The sequence below is a fragment of the Aristolochia californica genome, unplaced genomic scaffold (assembly GCF_029961685.1).
Source record: "Aristolochia californica isolate CCGP_79_NKW_82.1479 unplaced genomic scaffold, dmAriCali1.0.hap1 SCAF_12, whole genome shotgun sequence".
Taxonomy (NCBI): Eukaryota; Viridiplantae; Streptophyta; class Magnoliopsida; order Piperales; family Aristolochiaceae; genus Aristolochia; species Aristolochia californica.
In genome coordinates this window covers 25,514,404-25,539,408 of record NW_027181793.1, presented here as the reverse complement: position 1 = coordinate 25,539,408, position 25,005 = coordinate 25,514,404, and the positions used below count along the sequence as shown (strand labels likewise).

Sequence of the window (25,005 nt, the reverse complement as noted above, 5' to 3'; positions counted from 1 at the left end):
CTTGACGAAAATGACACAGAAAATATTTGGATTTAGTTACAGGCGAGGAGGACCGTCAGAGATGCTTTTTAACAGTTTCTTCCACTCTGTGGTGCTGTTTCCATGCTTTATTTGCTAACTTATCGTATACAAGAGAACATCCCAGAGAATATTTGTTGATGCTTTACAAAGACTTGTACAGGTGAAACATAACTTTGCTTAAACAGTTTTTTTTCAGGAATTTGCTTACTCAATAGGGCAGCATGGCGTTAGTCCGATTAACTCGTTGGAGAAGTTGAATGAAATACATTCACATGGAGAGGGAGGTTTTATTCATCCTCTCTCAATAATTTGGTAAGGATAGTCCTGTGCTACTTCATTCGAAGACTCATTTTGCCCTGTTGAATTCCTAATTCATATGATTCTAGCTGCCTCGAATTTAAGACGATGACATGTTACAAATAAAAGATTATTGGACCCTAAAAGGATAAACCCCACTGGTGATTAGATTAAGATTTGGCACAGCCTAGTAGCCAACAAGTGCACCATCAACGGACAAATCAAGACAGACTTCTTCTGCAGGCGTATGTTAAAATATTGATCGTCTCCAAGCAATCAAGAAGGTGATTCTTTGAGCCATGTTTAGAATATAATAACACTTCACCACCGAATCCTACACAAAACCGTTACGGACGACTGTTTAAATGATGCCAAAAAATTAGTAGAACGGTGCAATAAAAAAGTAAAACTTCATGGCGTTTCCTATGTTGCTTGTGTTATTATCTTGCTTTCTCGTTCCTGAAATCTGCAGCACCAATTCAATTACAGCCTTGGAAGCAACCCACAACACTACAAGCAGAAAACAACAGCAACTGGGCTCTTCTGAGATTGCTGCTTTGGTTACTACGTTTGAAGTCACTATAAATACCTCCATCTCCTACCTTTGAGTACCAGACATCAAAATCTGAGTGCAATTTACTGAGGAAATGGCAATGATACATCACCTCTTCCTAGCTCTCTTGCTTTTCTCTCTTGTTGGCTTCTCTTCTGCAGACCAAGGGACTGCAACCTTCTACACTCCTCCATACGTCCGTAAGCATCTGACGACACCTTGATTTCACCACTGTTTCCGAACCATGTTTACGATAAAAACCTACGGTGGGTTTACAAAATGTGAATCTTTATTTGCTTACTGTGCAGCTTCTTCTTGCAATGGTTATGAAGATGATGGCGTTATGATCGCGGCAGCGAGTGACGCTATTTGGGACGATGGAGGTGCTTGCGGAAGGCACTACAATGTGCAGTGTCTGGGAGCAACAAATGCTGGTGATCCTCAGCCTTGCTGGGGAGATGGGACGGTGCAGGTGAAGATAGTAGATCATTGTCCGTCTGGTTGTCGTGGGACTATCGATTTGTCGCAGGAAGCTTTTGCTTCCATAGCTAATCCTGATGCTGGAAAGATAGTGATTGACTACTCTAGGTAATGTGAAGCATATGTTTTTGAGTTTGGGTAGAATTTTATTCTGGTCTGGTTATTGTTATACTAACCCTCCCTTTCTTTTCTTTTTTTAATCCAGTCTTTGAAACCGGAGGCGCTTGTGGGAAATTAATAACAAGCAATGCTTGCCATTCTCGTCTGTTCTATGATGATCATTTATTCATTTTACGTAGATCTAGGTATGATTTCAGTAAGTGTACTGATGATTAAATTGTTTAAGTCTTATCAATAAAGAGTGGAAGACAATTGATCCTAAAACTAAAATGCCATTCTTTATTTATTCTAGGGGGCAAGAAATTATGTCTGATGTGTATAAAATAACTTTACAAATATATCAAATTAATGTGACAAATTTTGAACTTGACAAAATGTTATTGAAATATTGAGATGCACACCATTAGAGTACATTTGGAGATTGTGGAATATATTTGAGAGAAATATGCCACACCGCGGATAATCAAACATGCCAACCAGGAGTACTACACCAATTTGCTTAGGCGATGTGATCTTTATGGAATCTGGCACGTCTACCCGGAATGTCAAAGGATTCTATTAAAGCTTCCAGACCTAGCGTTATATCCTGCCTGTTTTTTAGCCCTTGATTTTTGGCTCGTTAATATAAGCTTTCATTTTGAAAAAAAATAAAAAAATTAGTTTAATAAGAAGCGCAAATAGAAGTCCAAAAGTCGAACAGTGTAACTCCGTTTCGTTCCGCGCGAGTCGAGCCGAGCCGAGTTATGGTTTCGTCTACCAATGGCGCGAAAATTGTAGATGCTCCTTCAACCGTCCTACCGCGCCATATCTATTCTTTCTTTTCAAATAGAAGCTCCAATCCCGAGCCATAATTTACAGAGTTGATCTAGTCATGATCCTGACTAGTCTCTTCCCATGCGTCGCCATACTCTTCTGGAGAAGTTACGGGAACCCAGGTCAATTTCCTATTCTTCTTCAAAAACATTTACTTCCAGATTGTCAACTACATCTCATGGAGGCACTCAGATGGATTTTGCTCCTGACCTTCACTTCTTACATAAGCTTTCTAATTTGTACGCACTACAAAATAAGTCACCCGGAGCCTACCAGTTGTTTGTCAAAATGCCTACTCGAGAAACTCCAAGGGTTCCTACTGCTTCAAGGAAAGACATAGTGCTAAATACTGAGTCGGGCGTTATCACGGATCCTGGATTCTACGCATATTTATTGCAATACCTTCTCAGAGAAGGCAACCTAACACAATCAGATCGCTCGTTTGAGAGAAACTCACAACGGCTTAGAGAAACTAAATGTATCCATGCTCAAGTTGTAAGAGCTGGGTTTCCACTGACTGGGAATCTTGGAAATTATCTCCTTGACTTGTATGCGAAGTATGGCAAGTTGGATCTAGCTTTGAACGCATTTATGAATTTAGAGGAACATGGAAGGGCTGCTTGGAACTCAATCTTGTCTGCATATTCACGGCATGGAATGCCTGAAGAAGTCATTCAGGTATTTGGGTCAATGTGGAGTTCCATATCCCAGCCGAATCAGTGTACCTTTGCGATAGCTCTTTCTGCATGCGCAAAATTACTGGATCTCAATTCTGGAAAGCTTCTACACTGTAATATAATTAAGATGGGTTTGGAGTTCAATTCTTTTTGTGAAGGCTCTCTGATTGATATGTATGCAAAATGCAGCTCATTGGTGGAAGCTCGTAAAGTATTTGACAGAGTGAAGGATCCTGATGTGATTGCTTGGACTGTGATTATAACTGGTTATGTTCGAGTAGGTTTATCTGATGAAGCTCTCGGCTTATTTCTGAGAATGAAAAAGAATGGAATGAAACCAGATCAGGTCATGTTCGTGACTGCTCTAACTGCTTGTGTTCATCTAGGCAGGCTAAAAGAGGCCAGAGATTTGTTCACCCAAATGCAAAATCCTAGTGTTGTTGCTTGGAATGCACTGATCTCTGGACATGCCCAAAATGGTTGTGAGCTTGAATCTCTTGGCTTTTTCAAAGAAATGCAAGGAAAAGGCATTAAGCCCACTCGATCCACCTTAGGAAGTGTTTTAAGTGCTATTGCTAATTTAACAGCTCTAGACCAGGGTCGACAAGTCCATTCTGAGGCTATCAAACTAGGATTAGACTCAAATGTATTTGTAGGGAGTTCTTTAATCAACATGTACTCCAAGTGTGGCATTTTACATGATGCAAGAAAAATCTTCTATACACTGGAAGAGAAAAATATTGTTTTATGGAATTCCATGCTTGGTGGATTTTCACAGCATGGATTCTCAGACGAAGCTATGGATTTGTTTCTTGAAATGAAGCACTTGGGTGTTCTATTAGACGAGTTCACCTACGTTACTGTTTTCAATGTATGTGCATTCTCTGGACAACTTGAAATGGGCCTGCAACTCCATTCACTCATCATAAAGAGCAACATGGAAAGTAGTCTTTACGTGAGCAATGCACTTGTTGACATGTATGGTAAATCAGGAAATGTAAAAGATGCGAGAAGGCAGTTTGAGCAAATGTTGGACCAGGACTTGATTTCATGGAATGCAATGATTGTTGGCTATGTCCACAACAAAGAGGAGGAGGAGGCAGTGATCATGTTTCAGAGGATGAGAATGGAAGAAATTGCACCAGATGAAGTTTCTTTTGCTTCTATAGTTAGTGCTTGTGCAAACATCCTAGCTATTGCATTAGGAAAGCAGGCCCATTCCTTGTCCATAAAATCAGGTTTTGAATCGAACTTGTATGTGGGGAGTGCATTGGTTGACATGTATGCCAAGTGCGGGGTCATGGCACATGCTACTAAGGCCTTCGAGCAGACATGTGAGAAGAGTGTGGTCTCAAGAAATGCATTAATATCAGGTTTTGTTCAGAACAAGCATAGAGAGGAAGCTCTAGGTGTATTTCGGCAAATTCAGGCCGAAGGATTGAAGCCATCTGAATTCACTTTTGCCAGTATCTTGCCAATGTTCATAGGTCCTTCTGGACTTGGTATGGGAAGACAGGTGCATGGATATACATTAAAATGTGGTCTTTTATGTGATGATATGCACTTGGGAGTCTCCCTTATTGGAGCATATTTGAAATCTCTTAACAAAGATGATGCAAAGAAATTGTTCTGGGAATTGGGTTATGGTAACAGTACGGTGTCATGGACAGTTCTTATATCTGGGCATGCACAAAATAATTGTGGTGAGGAGGCTATTTCACTATTTTGGGATATGTACTCCTATGGTGCCTGGCCAGATCAAGCCACTTTTGCAAGTGTTCTTAGTGCTTGTAGCAGCTTAGCCAGGTTGAGGAATGGCAAAGAGGTTCACTCTATCATTATAAAGACAGGGTTTTATTCAGACGAATATACAGGCAGTGCACTTGTCGACATGTACTCTAAATGCGGAGAAATGAGAGACTCTTTGCAAGTGTTCAGTAAACTAGGAAAAAGAGAAGACAACATTTCCTGGAATTCCATGATCGTTGGATTCGCAAAGAATGGTTTCGCAGAAGATGCACTTGAAATCTTCTTGGAGATGCAAAAGCAAAAAGTAAAACCTGACGAGATCACATTTATTGGTGTTCTAACGGCTTGTAGTCATGCAGGACTAGTTTCTGAAGGGCGTGGCTTCTTTGAGTCTATGAAAAGGAAGTACAAAATCCAGCCAAGAGTAGATCACTGTGCTTGTATTGTTGATCTGCTTGGCCGTGGTGGATTACTCAAAGAAGCAGAGGAGTTTGTTTATAATCTTCCTTTTCAATCAGACCCTGTTATCTGGGCGGGTTTGCTTTCTGCTTGCAGAATACATGGGGATTCTAAAAGGGGAAAACGAGTAGCAGAGAAACTTATTGAATTGGAACCACAAAACTCTTCACCTTATGTGCTACTTTCTAATATTTATGCTGCTTCAAGGAACTGGGAGGGAGTAAATAAAGTGAGGAAAACAATGCAAGAAAGAGGGGTAAGAAAGTTACCGGGTTGTAGTTGGATTGTAGTAGCTAACAAGACTAATTTATTTGTGGCAGGGGATAAGTTTCATCCAAAGGGTAAGGATATTTATGAGGTTCTGAAAGAATTGACAGAAGTAATTAAAGAAAATGGTTATGTTGCTAGGGTTGATTTGCTTTTGGATGATGAAGATTGATATTTCTGCATGAGCCATGAGCCAGACCGATTATTTTATCAATAGGAACATTCAAGACTACTAACTGTCAAAGATTCAAATGTTTCTAGTTGAATTGGTCTGATTACCTTGGCTAATTTAAGCGACATGAAAGTCTACTTCCAGGTAGATTCTATTTGAGTGGTGCCCCCAGATTAATAGCATGGCCATGAGTCCTAATCTGACAACAGTCAACTGCATTTGAAGGTAGGGACGAACATTCGGACCAATGAGGCTGGATAACATGTTGGAACATTTCTTTGAAAGGCATTGTTGCTTCAGCAATTGAAATCGACAATAAAGCTTCAACATGTCTTTTCAATGGGTGCGAGGGTTTTTGTAGGGAGAAGTGTTTGAGTTTTGGAATCATCAATGGCCAAAAAGTGGTGCCACAGATTTTTGCTCGATGATTTTGACATCATTCAGGTGTGTTGCTTGCTTCATAATTCTTAGTGCACACAATTTTATGCGTTTTTGGTTATGAAATGCCTTATAAAGTGCTAATAATGTATTGCTCTGTAAAATGGAACAGCTTCCCCTTGATTTTTTATCTTGTTCTATATTATTTTTTATTTATTTTTAATTATCCCCAGATATTTTAGGCTTGTGTGACCAGTACACAAGAGCGTGTGTATGATGAACGAGATAGGCATCGCACAGATGGAAGTGAAGAAGCTTTATGTAATCAGATACTTGTCCTCTAATACCAATATAAATTGGCTGTCTTCATAGCAATCTTGTCCTCTTAAGAGATAAATTTAATCTTTTGTCTTCATTTTCAGATACTTGTTCTTTAATGCGAATATAGATTGGCAATCTTCATTGCAATCTTGTAAAAAAAAAAAAAGATAAATTCAATATTTTGTCTTCATTGCGATGATGCTGTCTGAAGAAGTAGGGTGCCTTTTAATTCAGTTTAGAAGCTGAAGTAATGGGACCTTTAGCATCAACTACCCAAAGTCCAAATGCAAATTCCGGCTCTAGGCTCTGGTTAGCGTGTAACTCTAAACCCATTAGTATCAGGTTACACGGTAGAATGGATCTAGTAAGGAGCAAATGCTCTTCAGTTGCACGAAAGCTCTGATTTAGCCATGAGGAAGGCCTTGAGTAGAGCCGCATTGAATTGGAGACTCAGTCGCCATCCGTGCACTGAGTTCCATTAACTTTTTCAACCAACCACGATAGTTAACATCAACCACTATGTAATACGATACGTTTAAATGCAACAAACCTAAACCAAGAATAATAAGAATAATGACTTTAATAGTAAAGAGCTGCCAAAGATATACTTGAATATGAGACCCATGATACTATCACGTTGAAGTGAAGAAAAATGAGTACTTACATCAACAAAGGTACGGTTATTGTAAAAGGTATCTATTGTTTATGAGTAAAACTAAATGAATGAGAGGAAATGGAAGGATGTGTTTACTTCTAGGATAGTGAGAAAAGAGGAATTGAGAATGAGAGAAAGAAAATTTAGGAATGTTAGGAATTTTGGATGGTGAGGGAAATTTTGCATTTAGATAAAGGTGCAAAGAATGCTAATAATAGTTTTAACTTGAAAAATAATCTTTTGAACATTATCTTTTCGAAACTTCGAACTAGGCACTCTTGGTTTTGATGTTATGGTAATTTTAATGCGAAAATCAATTTGCAAAGTTTACGATCATGGGCAACAAGAGATATAAACATAAACACTTACCAAAAATGAATATTACAATAACATTGTATCTCAGCTGACTTACAAAAACCTAAAATGTAAACAACAAGAACAAAAACAACAATAACAACCAATAAAAGTGGTCCAAAAATCTTGTGATACCAAGAATAAATTGACCAACTATTCTAGGTTTTCTTGTTCGGTTCGAATACATACTTGATTATCGAGTCTTTGATGTTGAGAAGCTCAGGGAACTCTTTGCTTAGCTTGAACATATCCAATTCATTGTTACTCCTTGAAGCCACAATCACCTCTGCTTGTTCTTCTAAGCTGAAGTTGGCCCATGTGAAGTTAGGGTCAATGTACTGCTTGTACATCTCCAAGATTTCATTGTGGCTAACCACTCCGGGATTGGTGAAGTTCCAAATCCCCTTGCAATCCCTTTTGGCCATTTCAATGGAGATAGGAAGAAGCTCATCTAATACTGTCATGCTGTTGGGTATATTAACGACTTTGTTGTAACGAGAGATCTTGGTGATAAAGTTCCTAGGATTGTTGAGATCAGATGAAATGGGCATTCTAACCCTTAGTGTGCAAACATTTTCATACTCCTTTAGAAGCTCCTCCACCTACAATAGTGCACACGACAATAATATAAAAAAGAATTTGAATAAAAATGGTTTAAATGATAGATGAAAATAAATTAAAATGAAGGTTTAAAAATCCATTACCATAGCTTTTGTCTTGGAATAGAATGACCCAAAAAAATTTGGCTTGTCTTCTTCTTTGAATCCAATACCTGACCCTTCTTGGTGCTGGTCATCATATTCAAATATGCATCCGGTTGCAAAATTCATCACCAAAAGTCTTGCTTCCTTACACACATCAGCCAATGTAAGGGTGCCCACCACATTGGTCCTAATAGTCTCAACCTTATGTGACTCACACCAATCCACATTAGGTCGCCCCGTGACACCAGCTGCATTAAACACATGGGTAGGTCTAACCCTCCTAATATCTTCCCAAATGGAGCCTCTATCATCAAGTCTTCCTCTGCCATACTCAAACTCAATTTCCCTTTCCTTGCATAGTTTCCCAAGCAATCCCCCAATCCAACCTGTCCTACCATAGATCAAGAACTTCAATCTTGATCCATGTTCCCCTTTCCTCTCTCGAGTCCATTTTCGATACTCATCAAAGCAAGCCTCCTCATAACTAGTTGCTCCCATCACGATCCTTGGGTGGGGGAGTAGAGCATGAGAGACATCACCCCACCAATTTGGGTTCTCAGTGTACCAATCCATTGTAATCTTCAAGCCTTCCTCCCAAGGAGTATGCTCTTGCCAACCTAACTCTTTCAACTTTTGATCATCGAGGAAGTAACGTTGGTCATTAAAAGGCCGATTTTCGACGAATTTTATCGTCTTCGAGGTATCTAGGTTGAAGAGCTTACATATATCCTCAGCCACATCCAACACACGTCTCTCCCTCTTGGTCCCAATGTTGTACACATTGCCCACAACCCCATGGTGGAGGATTACATCAAAGGCCTCAGCCACATCCTCACAATAGAGATAACTTCTCACATTAGTGCCATCTCCATGGATGGGCAAAGGTTGACCTTGCATCGCTAGCAAGAGGAATTTTGGAATAAGCTTCTCTGGGAATTGGTTGGGCCCATATACATTGTTTCCTCTAGTCGTAATGGTGGGTAGTCCATAGGATTGGCGATAGGCCATGACAAGCATTTCTGCACCAGCTTTGGTGGCGGAGTATGGATTTGTAGGAAGGAGCTGGGAGGCCTCTGAGTTGCCAACATCGGTGTCAGAGTCTGTCTCACCATAAACCTCATCAGTGCTAACATGGATAAAACGAGTGATTTGTTGATGAGTGACCTTGCAAGCCTCTAAAAGTACGTGAGTGCCATAGATGTTGTTGGTGGTGAACTCAAAAGAATTGCCAAAGGAGTTGTCGACATGGGTTTGGGCGGCAAAGTGCATAATGGTGTCAACTCCTTCATCAACAAGAATATGGTTGATGAGGTCAGCACTGATGATGTCACCCTTAAGAAACTTGAAGTTGGGAGATGATCTTGCAGGGAGAAGGTTTTTCAAGCTAGAGCAATAGTCTAGCTTATCAAGGGCAATGATCTTATACTCAGGGTACTTTCGCACCAAACGATTGGTGAAATGAGAGGCAATGAAACCAGCCGCACCAGTGATGAGGATGGTCTTCGGAGTGTATTTGTCTGGTTGAGGTGACATTTTTTCTTTCTTCTCTTACTCCTATTTGCTGAAAAAGGAAATTGTACATGCATCGATGATAGGAATTATATTTTTTTTCCAATATTACTACTAAAGAAACTCAAAAAACTAGAAGGAAAAGGAGTACTTACAATAAAAATCCAAGTCGAACGCAAACCCACTCTGTTTGTTTCTAGGTTAGAATAGAATGATTGAGGGGAAACAGAAGATAGGCTTTTTTTTTTAGTTAGATTGAGAAAAAATAGGATCTGATTGAGAGAAAAGAAAAAAAGTTAAGGTAGGAAATGGTCTAAGTAATGTTAAGAATTTAGGAGGTAATGGGAATTGGTATTTAGAAAGCACAAAAGGTGTTTCAACACCTATTTTTAGTTTTTAAGTTGAAAAAAAGACATGTATACGTAAGGAGTAAAAGAATTGGATTAATTGGTCAATGTTTGACTATCATCAATGTAGACAAATGTTTGGCATTTAGTATCAAAGTGGAAGAGTTTTCTATTTTTAGGACGCACTTTGTGTGGTAGATAGGAATGGTAGTAGCAGGTTAGTTATTCAACCTTGTACTCACCTTTCAACCCCGGCCAACTTGCCCCTCAACCCGGTTGGTTTTTTAACTATGTCTTGCCTTGCAGCCCCACCTTGCCCCATAATGGATTTGATTTTCAATCTCGTCCCCTACCTTGCCCTATATAGTAGTTTACAAATAAAATTTTAAAATTTAAAATAAATAAAATTATCAAATATTTAATTAAAATATTTGAGGGTATATATTCCAAAATCCTTCAAGGCAGATAAAGAAAAATCCATCCCTACCCTGAACCTATGCATGTTTAGAATTCACCCATTTCCACCCCTACAAGGTTAAATAATGACCTTATCTTAGCATTTAGTGAGGTAGAACTAGCTTCTTATAAACATACTTTATTGCTATCCTCAAAGCAACGTGTATGTTCTATTGGATTTAATTTGTGCTATATTTATTTCATATATCTTTTGTATTGTTCTCATTGTTCATTTGTAGGGTTGGACATGGAGGGGGAGGGGTCTTAGTGAGAATAATCCTACACAGATTAAAATGTTAAGAAAATAGATATTAATTGAAAAAAAACTTTTTAACTTTGATTAATCATTTTGGGATGGATTTGGACCCAACTTTAATATGATACAAGAGTAGTTGTTCGTATATAATCCTCCAATAAAATTTGTCTTATGTATGAGCCATAAGAGAGCACACCATGAGGTGGAGTATTAGAATAACCATATGTGAATCAAAGATAAAAAAGATTCTATGCTTTATTACTTGGTAAAAAACCTCATAATTTTGGTTAATTATTTTAAGATAGACTTTTTAAGATAGACTTGAACGTCGACCTAACTTTAACCACAACATACAATAGATTAAAACAAGATAAATAAATAAAAAATAAACCCTACTAAGTAGTTACATGACAGAGATACTCAAGAATAGATGAATAAACAAAAAAATAGATACTATATTGGTATTTCAAGGGACTACAACTAATACAAATCTAGACACAGCTAAAGTCTAGCAAGAAATCAACTACAAATCTTTACTCCAAGTTTTTATTCTAGTTCTTGATACGTGTTAAGACAGGTTTTCACTTAAACTTGAAGTGGGAACAACTTTCACATGAAGTATAGAGGGTTCTCTTTTTGAAATCCTAATATGAGTGTTGTGGTTTGTTGTACATAACCAAACCATTGTTAAATCTCTTATCACATACATTGGTCGATATCATAAACCACAAAATAAATAAATTAATAATAAAAAATAATGAGCCATATGAAAAGATCTTCTAAAAGACAATTTTATGAAGGGTCAAATATTAGTATTGACAAAGTCCATCCAAATCAGCAGTAAAAAAAAATCTCGCATAATGAGACCCATACTTTCAACAAGATCAACAGTAAATTTTTTGGCAATGACACAAGAAGAAGAAATCCATAGAAAGCCAAATCTTCCTTTTCTATCAAACCACAAAAAATAAGCAACCACATATCAAAGTAGAAAAATCACACTTTTCTTTTCAATGTATCAATTTGAAAAAAAAAACACATTTTTCTCTTCAAATTATCAATCTAAAATCGTGTTTTTTTTTTGTCAATGTATCAATCCCAAGACTTGATGACAAATTCGTGTCATTTTGATACCATGATAGACTTGAATCTATGTCATATCAAATTGACAAACCAAAATTAAGATACATTTTTTTCTCAAGTAATAAGCACAATTTTTTTTGTTTCCTTAGTCCCTGCAGGTTTATTCTTAATAATAATAAGTTTTCACAAAGTAAAAGCCTTAAATTTAACATACCTAGAATTATTTTACAAAAGGCGGAAGACTATTTTTGGAAAGATGGGAAGATAGTCCAAGTAAGAAGCGCATATAGTTTCATATGAAATATTAGGCATGAGAAAACTATTACTTACCCATCTAGGTCGTTCTCACAAAATTGTCGACACTCAACGCAAGCCTATACAATTTTTTGTCCACTGACATTGCAAACAAGAATATTTTAGTATTGGAACTATTCAATTTATAAGTTAGAGCAAGAATTTAATCTTAATGAGTAGAGACATTCTTTAACTTTCGATAATGCAGCCAAAGGTTTTTCTTTATTATGCCGTATAATTAAGAGTTTTTTTCAAGTAGTAGTTGGATTGCTTTAACAAAATTTAGGAACATGATAGTGATTAAAAAATATTTTTGTCATTTAGTTGGTTTGAGGTATTTATATATTTAGAAACAACAACCCGTTTAAATTGAATTCAACAAGAAAAATTTAAACCAATCAGTTCACTAGGTACATCTTATAAAAGAAAATTTTTAAAAAATAAAACTGAATTGTGAACCCATGTGAAAACAAAGAGGGGGAGTCCTCTTCACCCTTGTTGGTTGCATGCGATGGGAGGGCTAAGAGAATCAATGTAAAATCACATTTTTGTCTAATGGTGAACTACTTGGTTAAATGTTTTCTTATTGAATCACGACCTAATAAAAGTATTGCAAGGATAGTAAAATGAAGATCACCCTCGGAGGATTTTGTTAACATCTGATCACCAATAAAAATAAAAAAACTCTTAAAAAACTCATTATAATAATGTTAAGAATAACTGCAGTTTTTTTTATATGTAGGACTCTCCGTAAGTATAATTATTATAACTGAACTGAAGTAGATGCAATCATTTCACCTCATGAACCAAAGACATCAGTAGGGGTGGCATCGAACCGAGCCGAGCCGAGCCCGAACCTGCCTATGTTCGAGCCGAGCCTCATCTCGAGCCCACCGAGTTCGAGTCGAGCTTTGAGCCGAACTCGAGCCTCAACATACATTTAAAACTTTAAAAAAAATATATAAAATTATGCATACATTTTACATAAAATTGGGCATAACCTATATATATATATATATATATATATATATATATATAAAATACATGTATAAGATTGGGCATAACCTCTACTTAAAATTAAGCATAATCTATATATATAATACCTGTATAAAATTCGACATGACCTCTATTTAAAATTGGGCATAATCAATATAAAATTGTTTATATATTCCATAAAATAGTCTAAACACTCCATACACTGTATAATATTATAAATAAATTCTATACAATAATCAAACACAACAAAATTAAATGAAATATCACTATCAATTTACAATCACCCAAATAAAAACTATAAATCCATTATAAATTTACAAACTATAGTTATTTCTCTTTATGCTAGAAAATAATATACGTCCTTGTTTGAGCAAAATCTCCACCTATGACAAAAACAAAAAAATAAAATTAGTTATTGTCAGATAAAAAAATACTCTTCCACTAGTAGTTACTTAATGTTGTTAAAAATATTAAAATTATCATGATGAGAAAAACATGAAAACATGTAGCTGGTAGCATTATCTCTGCACTCTTCTTCTCAGGCTGTAATCATAAAACAAAATTTTAATAAATAAAACTAAAAAATATTGTAATAAATACTTAATCAAAGAAATTCACCTTTTGATTTTTCTTTATACCATAAAGAGTCCGAACCCAACCAGTGCTACAAATCAAAGTTTGAAATGTATTTGGTACCAAGGAAGAACGATACGAGTCTATTACTCTACCACCAGCACTAAATAATAATTCTGAAGCTACTGTGGATATGAGAATTATAAGGAGGGTTAGTCAACAAACTTAAAATTTGAAGTTCATCTTCATCTCCTGCTTCAAATTCATTTAATTCTTCTACATTAAATTCAATTTCAAACTTGGTGTTAGTGTGGACGAGTTCCTATACATTGGAAAACAGTTTCAAGTGTTAGTGCCCCAAAATAAGAAAAATATAAAAAACAAGAAAATGAGTAACTTATAACAGTATACTTAATTAAAACATAATATTTAAACCCCAAATTAGGTAAAACAAACATGATTACAACATAAATAAGTAATTTAATGTATAATTAAAATAAATTAATATATTAATTAAATAAATTAGATATTATATTCTTTAATGATTGCATTTTATTATGCATTAATACAATAATTACGTGAGCCAATTAACTGTGTACATGATTAATTATAAAAAATAAAAAATAAAAAAATAATCTGGAAAATTTGATCAAATGCTAACTTTAACACACTATATTTTTACTTATTATTGCATCATTCAGAGGAAAAACAGGCTGAGAATAAGATTTGCAAGTTTTTTTTTTTATAAAAACCACACGTGCGAAACTTGCATGTGTGAACTGCACGTGCGAGTTCGCATGCTGTGCGGGATGAAGCGTCGAGGGGGGAAAATAATCTCCCCCCCTCAACTTAGGTCTCCGAACTTTAGGTATCCGGGGGTTCCTGTTTCGGCGAGAGTGGTGGCCGGCTGATTTGACGGTGGCAGCATGCGATGGTAGGGGGGTGACGATGACGGGAGAGGGTGACGCTACGGGAGTCGACGACGACGACGATGAGAGGCAGAGAAGGCGATGAGCGGGGGGAAGGATTAGGACCGGCGGCGGCGGAAGGGGCACCGACGGCGAGAGGGAGAAGGGAGATGGAGACCGTGAGAGGGAATTTTGGAGGAAGAAGAGAGAAGGGAAGGAGGAGACGAAGAGAGCGAGGGCGAGAGAGAGACCGAAAAAAAAAATTCGGGAGAGAAGAGAGCGAGGGTAGGAGAGACCGAAAAAAAAATTTCGGGAGAGAGATTAACGAGTTGGCTCACGAGCCGACGAGCCGAACCTGGTTCTGCTCGAGCTCGGCTCGTTAACTTAAACGAGACAATTTCTAAGTTCGAGTTCAGCTCGAGCTCAATATAAAATGAGTCGAACCAAGCCAAACACGAGCCGCTCGCGAGTCGGCTCGGTTCAAAGCCACCCCTAGGCATCAGTAGTCTTGAAATCAACATGAAGTTGACCCCTTTTCATCATTAGTTATACAAGGATGAGATCAAAACTATATTAGTTCAAGATTGAAAACAGTGTGAAGGGAAGAGACATTTATCTTTAAGCTTTTAACATACAATGTTTTCGTTAGTTTTGAGTAGATGCTACGGTCTTCGATGAAGAGAGAAATCAATTCAACCACAAAGCCTGGATCAGTTTCACCTAGCACCTTGAGCTGGCTGAAATTATTGTCTAGCAATCCCTGCAGTGCATGTGGAAGGCATCAACGTCAGGAAAGAATTTGCAACAAATTCCATTTAATCCACTTAAACCATTTTCATAGTGTTTGTACTCAAGAATTAGACAATTACCTAAAGCTAATTAAGCACTAAAGAGTAGAGGCGTAAACTGAATAGGTTATTATTTATATATTATTTTATTTATATAATTAAACATAGTATATCAATATATAAGATAAGCTATTCTACATATGGTTACTTGCTATTTGTCAAAAATAATAATCAAAACTACTTAGAACTCTTCCCAATTTCTGTTCTATTCAGTGAATTGTAAAGTGCAATTCGATAAAATTATTAGAATAATTAATTGGATAAGAAGGTTTATTATGTTTTTATTCTATTTAATAAAATAAATGAAAAAAATTGATACCCCTCACTGAAAAGGATGTCCGTTCTTCCATTAAGTTTATTAGAATGTTAACCGCCAAATAAAAATACATACTAGCGTTCAATTGAAGTGAAGTTCCTAAGAAGGGACTCTGATATCCCTATCCGCATCTCCGTCCCCGCGCCTTCTTCTAAGAGAAAGCAGTGCGGTCAGCCATGGCGGCAGCTGCTAGCACCTCTTTAGCTTCAATCTTAGCCTCCAAAACCCAGTTGTATCACCACCACCGACTCGGAAGCTTCTGCCTTTCTGCTTCTGTTTCTACTCGCGCTCAGTCCTTTCTCTCCTTTACACGTCCCATCAGCTTATTACCTATTCTACTAGGTTCTAGTCCCAGAAAGGTCTGTCTACCTAGGATTTTTGTGGACGTTGAAGGACAAACCGTGGCGGAGACCTTGCCGGAAGACGATTTAAAAGAGGAGGACGTTGGTGACGGTTTATCACCCGATATCCTCGAACCAGTAATCCGGCCTTGCAAACTCTACGTCTGCAATTTGCCTCGGAGCTGTGACATTGCGGAGCTTCACGAGATATTCAAACCGTATGGGACTGTGCGATCAGTGGAGGTATAAGACTTCTCCCAAGTATATCGATGTCTAGTTCATTGTCTCCATTTTTTTGAAGGCACTCGCATTGATTTACAGCCAATATATATGCGCTTCTTTTAGATGGTAAATGCAAAATTTTCGATTTCAAAAGAAAATTTCTCATCTGGTGGTACAGCCGTACAGGTCTTACATCGTCTGAAATGGGTTAGCTTGTGTGGATGAATGGACTTACTTTTGCTTGGATTACAGAAGTGTAGTTACAAACAACAAAATGTCAAAACCCAATTAGTTATTCGTTTTCTTTCCTGGCTCAATAGTTCCGTTAGATTATTTTAACTATCATTTGCCATATACCTTAACGAAGAGCTTGCAATAGTTGCGTACGGTTTGATGCAAGTTCCCCTCTTGCGTTTCATTAATTGCACAAGTGTATTTTTGTTAGGTTTCACGGGACACTGAAACTGGAATGAGCAAAGGGTGCGGTTTTATAGCATTGAGTTCAATACCTGAAGGTATAGCGGCCATTGAAGCATTGGATGGATCTGTAAGTGGGAAAGTTTAGCAGTGGAAGTATACTACCTCCTTTTATCTTTTCGGTAAATATCTTAACGTGCTTCATTTTCTGTCTTCCATAGGACTTGGGTGGGCGTGAAATATGCGTCAGGTATTCAGCAGATTTATTTTCAAGGAAAAAGAACATCGATACTCTGACTAGGATGTCTAAAAGCACAATTTTTGAAAGCCCTCACAAGGCCTATGTGGGCAATCTTGCATGGTCTATTAAATCCAAAGATCTGAGGGACCATTTCAGTCAATTTGGAACTGTTGTAAGTGCAAGACTAGTATTAGATCGCAAAACAGGGAAAAGCCGTGTGTTTGCATTTGTCTCTTTCTCTTCAGTTGAGGAGTTACATGCAGCCATAGCTTCTAGTGGAAAGGTAAAATTGTATTGTTACCTGTTTATATTCAACATTCATTTCGTTGGATTCTTTTACAACCAGAGTCTCTGTTATCTTCCTGTAATTTATGAGTTATGCTTATGTCTAAATTATTGTACTCCACTGTATTGGGATCTAATCAAGTAGCCCGCCTGCAGATAAGCTATTGTAAATAAATTCTTCTTTAACAAAAGGCAATTCCATGTGAAGTGCCACAGTCTAACAATTTCATCAATTGAAATTACATTAAAGACCTTATAAGATAAAAATGATTAGGCTGTCCAATTGGTGATTTTCACTTTTGTTGGTGTCTGATGATCGACTCTTTAGGTTGGGTCCAAATTTCCATATATTTATAGCAAGTATTTGAAGGTCTTTTGTCTGTAGCTTACAGTGGGAGTTGTAAGTACTGACCTTGCTCTCGCCTGTCTCGTCAGATAAAAATTTTTGGTCAACTACTTTCTGGTTGCAGACTGAAGTCTAAGCATTCACAATTGTCTTGTCCTGACGTTGTTCCCTCCGTCTTTGCTCTTTGCCACAGGAGTTCTTTGGCCGTACATTACTAGTGAGGGAAGTTGTTAAGAAGGTGTGATCAACAATTTCAGTGCTTGGGAGATCCATAAATGATTGTTTTTGGTGGCGAAGTTTGTCTGCAAATCTAGAGAACATGTGCTTACTTTGCCATATTGCCGTAGTGGTTCAGCAATGGACAAAGAGAGGTACGGGTCTTATGGATTTTGCCTTAGGTGGGAAAAGTGTTGAAGGTTTTATACATTGGACATGCACCGTTGCTAGTTTACTTATTATGAAGTTCAAGATCATATCTTAATGTCTTGTGTTTATGGTTGTGCTCATAGAGCAACCTCTGATGGTAGCTAACTGGATGCTACTTATCATTCTCATTTATTTGTGCATATATCTATCTTTTGATTTCTAAAAGAAAGGTCATGCAACCGACTTGTAAAACATTGCCTTGCCAGGTAATCCTAACAGTTACTTGACCACATCTCAGGTCTTGGGTCTCATAACTTGTGATTTTTGTGATTTCTAAGGAACCCCATGATTACCATATAGTAATAATTGTTGCTTAGTATTTCCATAAGTTGTACCTTGTGAATTGTTTACTGAAAGCAAAATTTTAATCTATGTCAATCAGAATATGAGATTGTCAGTAGAACAATGCTCTTGGAATGACGAAATCCACTTATGAAGTTGATGAAACATTGATATAATGATGATGGTTCTCTAAGAAGACTCTTTGTTTTCATAGGGAGGCCTGTGTTCAACCCTTCATGTAATTAAGTATTAAGATAGGAATTTTACCAAAAAAAGGGATTAATATGTAATTAATGTAAACAAAGGACAAAAGTGTTCTTACAAGCTTAATTGGAGATGTATATTAATAAGAGATTAATTGATCATAGTTTATCTTTTTCAACATTAAGAATATGTGAAGTACTACTTTGCTTCAATTTTTATTTTTTTCTTCAAAATTCCATCCTATAGAGCCCTGTTTTGGCAATCTGAGTATGTTATTTTTTAGATATTAAATTTTTAGTTTACACTCAATCTGGCATTTTTTGTTATTACTAATCTCCAAAAACTCGAGTATATGTATTTCCAATAATGAAAAAGGTTGTTCTGTTTCCCTTGCAGGAGAATATGTGCCAACGTAAAGATCATGTGGCTGTTTTGTGAACTAATAAATCTGCCACCGTCGTCACTCTCATAGCCATGGGGAGAACTCCATGCAGTTCATTGCTTTAGTTGTAGTTGGTAGAATCAGGCATAACTATAACTTGGTTGGTTTAAGCATTAACTGTGAGTGTGTTACTGTTGCTCCTCTAATGGTCTTGTTATACCGTCCAAACCTTGTCCTAGAACACAAAAAGTTAACAAATGCTGAGATTTGCTATCATCAGTAGCGTCTAATATGCAGATATTTTGAAGATCGTTTCAGGTTGATAACCAGTAACGTGGGAAAAGCATGTATGAATATCTTTTGTTTTGATCAGTGTGGTTTATTTCAAACGGTATCAATGTGTTAGTAAGGACAACTTCTTCTGCAAGTTTTCAGATCTGAATCCTAATCTGTTTTCCCTGATGTGGATGTGTTTGGTAATTTGTGTTCCTGTGGAAGCACTTGTTAAAACTTAAAAATCTGCTCTTGAATTAAAATGAGAAACATAAGTGGGGAGGGGCAAAGGAAACCATGTGAGGTGGTTGACTGATGAAATGATCATTCATGGTAGTGGTTCTTTTTAATCATTTGTATGAATCATTAATGGAGTTAACCCTTCAATCTCTGCCTCTACCCACTTTTAAGGCATTCGTATGGATGTAAATATTGGTCAACAAGTGATAAAATTTTGCATGTTAAGCTCATTATTATACTAACTCGTCACGCCTGCTTTTCGACTGGGGTCACATTAATTAACAAGAAGAGAGCACAGGGAAGGCCAATTCAGGTTATAGAAATAGATAATTATATGTGTCCTCAAGAATAACCCATTTCCTACTCCGGAGTTGATTAAAACTCAAATTTAAGTTGCGTTGATCTTTTCACAGGTGATAAGAATAGAGATACACATGTGAGAAATTAAAGGTATGACCCAACATCATTCCATCCCTCCCGTTGTATTCAAACCTGAAAAGGAACTGCAATTTATTTCCAGTACAAATGGCTACCGTCCACCATGGAAACAGCTTGCAATCTTCTTACAGCAAAGACAACACCCACAGCTTACTTACCCACCTTGTTTAATAGAAACAAACCCAGCCATGTGGAGATCATACAAGGCCAGTCCATTCTACTTAAAAAAGGACTCCAAATACAACCCAAATCGTGTCTCTCTGCTTAGCTAATACCCTTCACATAAAAACAAACTCTTCCATTAATAAATTTGGAGCGCTTGCCCCATTTGGGACTAATTGAGCTACCGGTTTTCTGCTTCAGAAAAGGAATAGAGAAGACTGGCAAGTCATCTAGGCTTTCTGTGATAAGGCTTTACACTGGGTAGGAGACAACCCCACCCCATGAGCTGGGGTTACGTAACAATGTAAACATCACAGACGTGTAGGACCCACATCAACTGCTTCTTGTGACCCAAATTAAATGGGCAGTAAAAGCAGGTGAGTGCTTTTAATCCTTCAGTGCTTTTAATTCTTCCTCGTTGCAATTACTCCAACAGCCTGTACACCCGTATCAACTTGTTTTGCACTCCTGCTTTTTTCTTCTTCAGTCGAGGAATTGAACGATTACTTCCAGAATTCAAATTTTCACATTGTATTTGTAATAATGGCACTGCATTACAAATTATTTAAGAAGCTCTTATTTCTGCTCACACGGGTAATTTTGAAGCCAGGCGTATGATCTGATTTTGGGTGCCAAAAATTAAAGATAAAATTTTACTTCTGAAAAGAACTAGATAGACTACAAAGAGTTTTAGAGCCCATAGTTTATTTACTAGACCGAAACAGAAAATCCATCTTTCGTTGTAGTTTTGGGACGCTTTTATCTCTCTGTGTTCTGTCGTCTATGGTTCAGCAAGAAACTATAGGAGAAGAAACCGAGCAGAGGAGTGAAAGACTAAATTTTTTTATGAAATGCGTCCCAAGAATGAGATGTTTCTCCTCTCCATTTTGCCTCGAGTCTGGAGCAAGTAACTAAACAATTTCAGATAAGGATGGAATCGAGAGAAGAAAAAGGCAAGGATTGCAGAAGGAGAACAGCAAAGGGAAGAGATGCGTATTTGAATTCGAACAGGAGAATCTTTAAAGTATTCTAGTTGGGTCGTTTTCCCTTTCAGGCATCCCCTGCTTTACCTCTACTACACAGCATACCCAAAAAATGGGTTGCGAGGAAAGGGAAAGTTAACAATCTCCTTGCCGAAACCGAGCACATTCAATCTGGAAATTTCAAGAATCAACAAAAGGAACTTCATCAACATAAACAATAAAACAAGGAGTAAACGTTTGAAATTGAATAAACAATCGGCCTTCTACATTCATAGAAACATTTTTAACATTTTACAACAGAACTCAAAGATGTATTTTTCTCTCTTTCACTGTTCTTTCTTTACTTCACCACTCCTGTTTCCCTGCAAAATTCAGGAACTGTAAACAAGTCATACACTAGGCGTAGAAGACGAATGGACCACCTTATTCTGTCTCCCGACAAGCCAAAGCAAAGTTGTCCTCGCAAAGGAAGGTGGGTTTGGCTGCGACTCCAAACTACGGCAACTGCCAACGTCTTCATCGCAACCGGATTCGCTGCCTCCATGATTCTCCCATTCTTCCAGGTCGATTTCTGAACCAGACCTTCTGCTAGTATTACCCTTAGGCTTCGAATCGTCGGCTGCCGCCGCTCGATGCGAGGGCAATCGGAAGGAGAAGGCTCGCCTCGACGTATCCCCTATTGAAGGCTTTTCTTTCTTCCCTCGAAGCCAAATTTTTGAAACGGAAAGCCTCTCTCTTTTGCTCCTTCCAACTTTAGCAACAGCAGTGGTGTTAACTGTACTCGAGCCACTTATGTCAAAACCATTAAATCCTTCTCTAGTCGAGTGACAGTCACACTCAGACATGGCCGGCCGGTGGCCAGGTGTAGAAGGCAAAGGAAGCTTTTTGCTCGCCTGTTTCTTGGAGGGGGTTCTAATGGGGACTTGTAAAGAGGAGGTCTCATCCAAAACGTACTCGAAAGATCCCATGGAGAAACACCTTCTTCCATCCACGCTACTGTTGGTGCTTGTTCCTTCCCCCCCTGAAACAGCCCCTTCGACGTTCCTGAACTTCCCAAGCTTCACAGGCATTACTTTGGCAGGTAAAGTGTCAGTACCCACGTCGTCGGTCACCCCAATTTCGACCGACTTTCGAGCAATTTCATTCCGATAAGACCCAACTTCTTCGTCTCCTGAAATGCCCACTCGGGTAGCGGCTGAAATCGCTGCGTTCGAAGCAATGGCTTCTCTATCTGCAACGACTTCTCTGGAGCTTTCACTGCCTGATTCAAGAACAAGAACGATTGGACAGGCGTCGTTGAAGGAGTAATCAGGGAGCAAGCTCCCTCTGCAAAGAGGGCAAGTAGAGTGTGACAAGAGCCATGTGTCTATGCACTCAAGATGGAAGGCGTGACTACACTTGGGTAGTAGTCTCAACTTGTCATCTGCCTCAAACTCGCAGAGACAAACAGCGCAATCAAATGGGTTTTTCAGGCCAATAATGGCTTTGTAAAGAAAAACAGGGAGGGTATCTATGAAGGATTGATCTACTCCAGAATCATGGAGATGGAATAACTGTTGTAACTGCCCTTGTAGAGCAGTCACATTGTCCGCGTCCTCTGGGTCTCTGATGGAAGGTCTGAGAAGGAACCTCACAAGGAAGTGAAGCAACCCAGATATGAAGAAGATAACCGCAAGAATTATGATGATGAGAAGAATACTGGGGCTGATCCTGCTGTCGACACCGGAACGAGAGGAAGGGTGTGGAGGCGAAATACCAAGGAAAGGCGCCTCCGCTTTAACTTCCAGCAAAACTCGATCCATGTTTCCAAGGAGGGTATCAGAGACTCAGATCCGTTCCACCTCCTCTCCTGTGATCCATCCGGGAAAGAAGCTCAAATGAAAATGCCAGAAACTTTTCAGCTGAGATGATGCGGTATTATGTGACCTGCAGGCCACTGATAAGGTCGATAACAACATCTGGGTTTTCGCTGTGTTTTTTGAATTGGAAAGGGAGATCCAAACAGAAGAAGAAAAAAAGAAAAAGGAAACTGTGAGTCTGCAAGTCAATAGAAGAGCCAAAGAGTGGGTAAAATATAAATAGAATCAGCGAGGCGGAGACATACACGGACGCAGCCCAATAAATCGTTCTGAGATTAAATAAATTTGATCACTTACCACACATCTACAGTCAAAATCAAAATCGTTAACACCGTGCAAAACAATAAAATAGAGTTGAATCCGCAGGACCCAAGAACTCTCCTACAAATCCAAAGCTTTTATCGACTTCCCAGAACATGTAGCAGCAGCTCCAATGCCCATTAAATTCTGTTTACAGAAAAATATATCCAAATTATTGACTGTGTGAATTTGCAATTGTAACTGTTGTTGCGAGAATGACACTTTCAGAGGTCTGGATAGAAGGGTTGTCAATCTAAGGCAAGAAACCATGTGACAATCAAACTGGCTCACAGAGCAGTGGTTGGGCGTCATTTCAGCTTTTCTTTTAAAAAAAAAAAAAAAAAAAGTTCTTGTCAACCTTAAACCAAGGTTCCCTTTCCGTTCAAGTATCTTCATATTTTTTTGCCGCTTTTATGATGTGTCTGTCGATACTGTGGAGGCCTGTTCATTATATTTGCAAGAAAGACAAGAGAGAAGTTGCAAGAAAAAGCCCAGAGAGCTGTAAAAATTTTCCGGCACCCTATTTGAGTGTCCGGTGGATTTGCATTGGATTACGCTGGGTTACACATTGAAATGGCAGACAGTAGAAGCACGGAGTGGGAGAGCGTGCGTTCCGGCATCATTTGCTTACGCTTATCGATCCATGTACTCTGTCTTACTTATCGTGCCACGAAAAGGGGAGCCATCCGCTCAAAAGACGACTCATTCCTTCCCGGAAAGATTGATTACTTTTCGCTCTCGGGTCTCCTCCAGGCCAGAAACTCTTCATTTGCATGTCTGGCATGTAACAACGACAACCACAGCAGCGAGATGGGTCTCCAATATTGACTTTCGTGCGCCCAAATCTATTATTTCTGGAGCCCCCCCACCCTCGAAAGGTTTCGGTCCCATGTAATTGGGATTTCCGTCTTCAGAAGATGTGGATCACAACTCAATTACTTTGCAGCACAGAGTGCAGTTTGACTTGCCACCTGATTAGATGAGGCCGCACGCCGCCTGTTTGTGGAAATTGCTTAGGGAGTTTATAATTTGGTTTTAAGAGCAAAGGTCAATAAAAAACAACTAACAAACTTACCTAACTTAACAACTTCTGTCTCATGCAAAAAAAGGAGTTTACTTTTTATCCTCCTCAGGAAAAAATAGTCTATAAATTGCTTGTACGTTCGGTAATTGTGACCAAGCTCGTGTCACACACACACCCATGCAACTTCTTCAGTCTTGACCAAGTTTGGTCCATTGAAAGTGAAGCCGAGACAGAGCACAAGTGTGCCCAACTTTTTCCCGTTCAGTTTTTTCAAAGGACGGCTGATGGGACAGTTTTTATTAGGCAACTACCTCATTTTGATTGACCAAAGATTAATAATTGAATGTTGAGAGAAAGTAGTTGAACAGGGTCTGATACACAGATTAATAGTGCGGTCGCATCATCCAACTTGAGAACCATAGCATATGCATAACATGGGTTTTTACTAATAGATTGGTACTGTAGCGTTAAAAAACGGAAAAGAAGATACAAATAAAGTGTAGTTATTTTGTTAGATGAAAATTGAAAGCGCACATGCAACATGCTTACCATTATTTGTGTCCATTGTCGGCGCATTGGTCTTAAGGTCGTTCAAGTCCGAAAATAAAAAAATGGGATTGTAGGATTTGAACCCGACGTGAATCGAACACGCAACCTTCTGATCTGGAGTCAGACGCGCTACCATTGCGCCACGGATCCCATTCCTTATTATTTAGAAGATTTAAATTTTCATCTTTTTCATCATTCCCAATAATCATTACCCGTTCCTCTCCTTCAATCCTCTCATCATTGTGATATCCTTGTATAATTAATACAACGTCAAATCACAATTTCTATTTGAGACTTCATGAAATCCCCAATATAAAATTAGGGCTTATGGTTTATAGTTTTGGGTATGTTATTCGTTAAAATTACTATTGATACTTGGATCTTCAATTCAGATTCCTCCACTTCAATAATTTTAGTGGGCAGCA

The 25,005-nt window shown here is 38.2% G+C and overlaps 5 protein-coding genes and 1 non-coding gene across 6 annotated transcripts; 3 read left to right on the top strand and 3 right to left on the bottom strand.

Annotated features, from left to right (window-relative positions):
* Positions 1-965: 965 nt before the first annotated feature.
* LOC137946768 (EG45-like domain containing protein) lies at positions 966-1,463 on the top strand. The gene is made up of 2 exons (XM_068793073.1): positions 966-1,071; positions 1,180-1,463. The coding sequence occupies exons 1-2, from the start codon at positions 966-968 to the stop codon at positions 1,461-1,463; spliced, it is 390 nt and encodes a 129-aa protein (XP_068649174.1).
* Positions 1,464-2,476: 1,013 nt separating this feature from the next.
* Positions 2,477-6,302, top strand: LOC137946766 (pentatricopeptide repeat-containing protein At3g09040, mitochondrial). The gene is made up of 2 exons (XM_068793072.1): positions 2,477-6,052; positions 6,229-6,302. Exon 1 carries the CDS (start codon positions 2,477-2,479, stop codon positions 5,606-5,608), a length of 3,132 nt encoding a protein of 1,043 aa, XP_068649173.1. The 3' UTR covers positions 5,609-6,052; positions 6,229-6,302.
* Positions 6,303-7,474: 1,172 nt separating this feature from the next.
* Positions 7,475-9,553, bottom strand: LOC137946973 (trifunctional UDP-glucose 4,6-dehydratase/UDP-4-keto-6-deoxy-D-glucose 3,5-epimerase/UDP-4-keto-L-rhamnose-reductase RHM1-like). Its single transcript, XM_068793262.1, has 2 exons — positions 8,021-9,553; positions 7,475-7,918 (listed from the first exon to the last, which is right to left on the bottom strand). Exons 1-2 carry the CDS (start codon positions 9,551-9,553, stop codon positions 7,475-7,477), a joined length of 1,977 nt encoding a protein of 658 aa, XP_068649363.1.
* A 6,154-nt stretch (positions 9,554-15,707) lies between these two features.
* Positions 15,708-19,232, top strand: LOC137946454 (28 kDa ribonucleoprotein, chloroplastic-like). The gene is made up of 5 exons (XM_068792757.1): positions 15,708-16,190; positions 16,615-16,716; positions 16,808-17,110; positions 17,652-17,829; positions 18,767-19,232. Exons 1-4 carry the CDS (start codon positions 15,783-15,785, stop codon positions 17,700-17,702), a joined length of 864 nt encoding a protein of 287 aa, XP_068648858.1. The 5' UTR covers positions 15,708-15,782; the 3' UTR covers positions 17,703-17,829; positions 18,767-19,232.
* A 1,859-nt stretch (positions 19,233-21,091) lies between these two features.
* Positions 21,092-23,132, bottom strand: LOC137946152 (RING-H2 finger protein ATL13-like). Its single transcript, XM_068792355.1, has one exon. The coding sequence runs from the start codon at positions 22,648-22,650 to the stop codon at positions 21,238-21,240; it is 1,413 nt and encodes a 470-aa protein (XP_068648456.1). The 5' UTR covers positions 22,651-23,132; the 3' UTR covers positions 21,092-21,237.
* A 1,526-nt stretch (positions 23,133-24,658) lies between these two features.
* Positions 24,659-24,730, bottom strand: TRNAW-CCA (transfer RNA tryptophan (anticodon CCA)). The gene has a single exon. It is a non-coding gene; the product is annotated as a tRNA-Trp (tRNA).
* Positions 24,731-25,005: the final 275 nt, after the last annotated feature.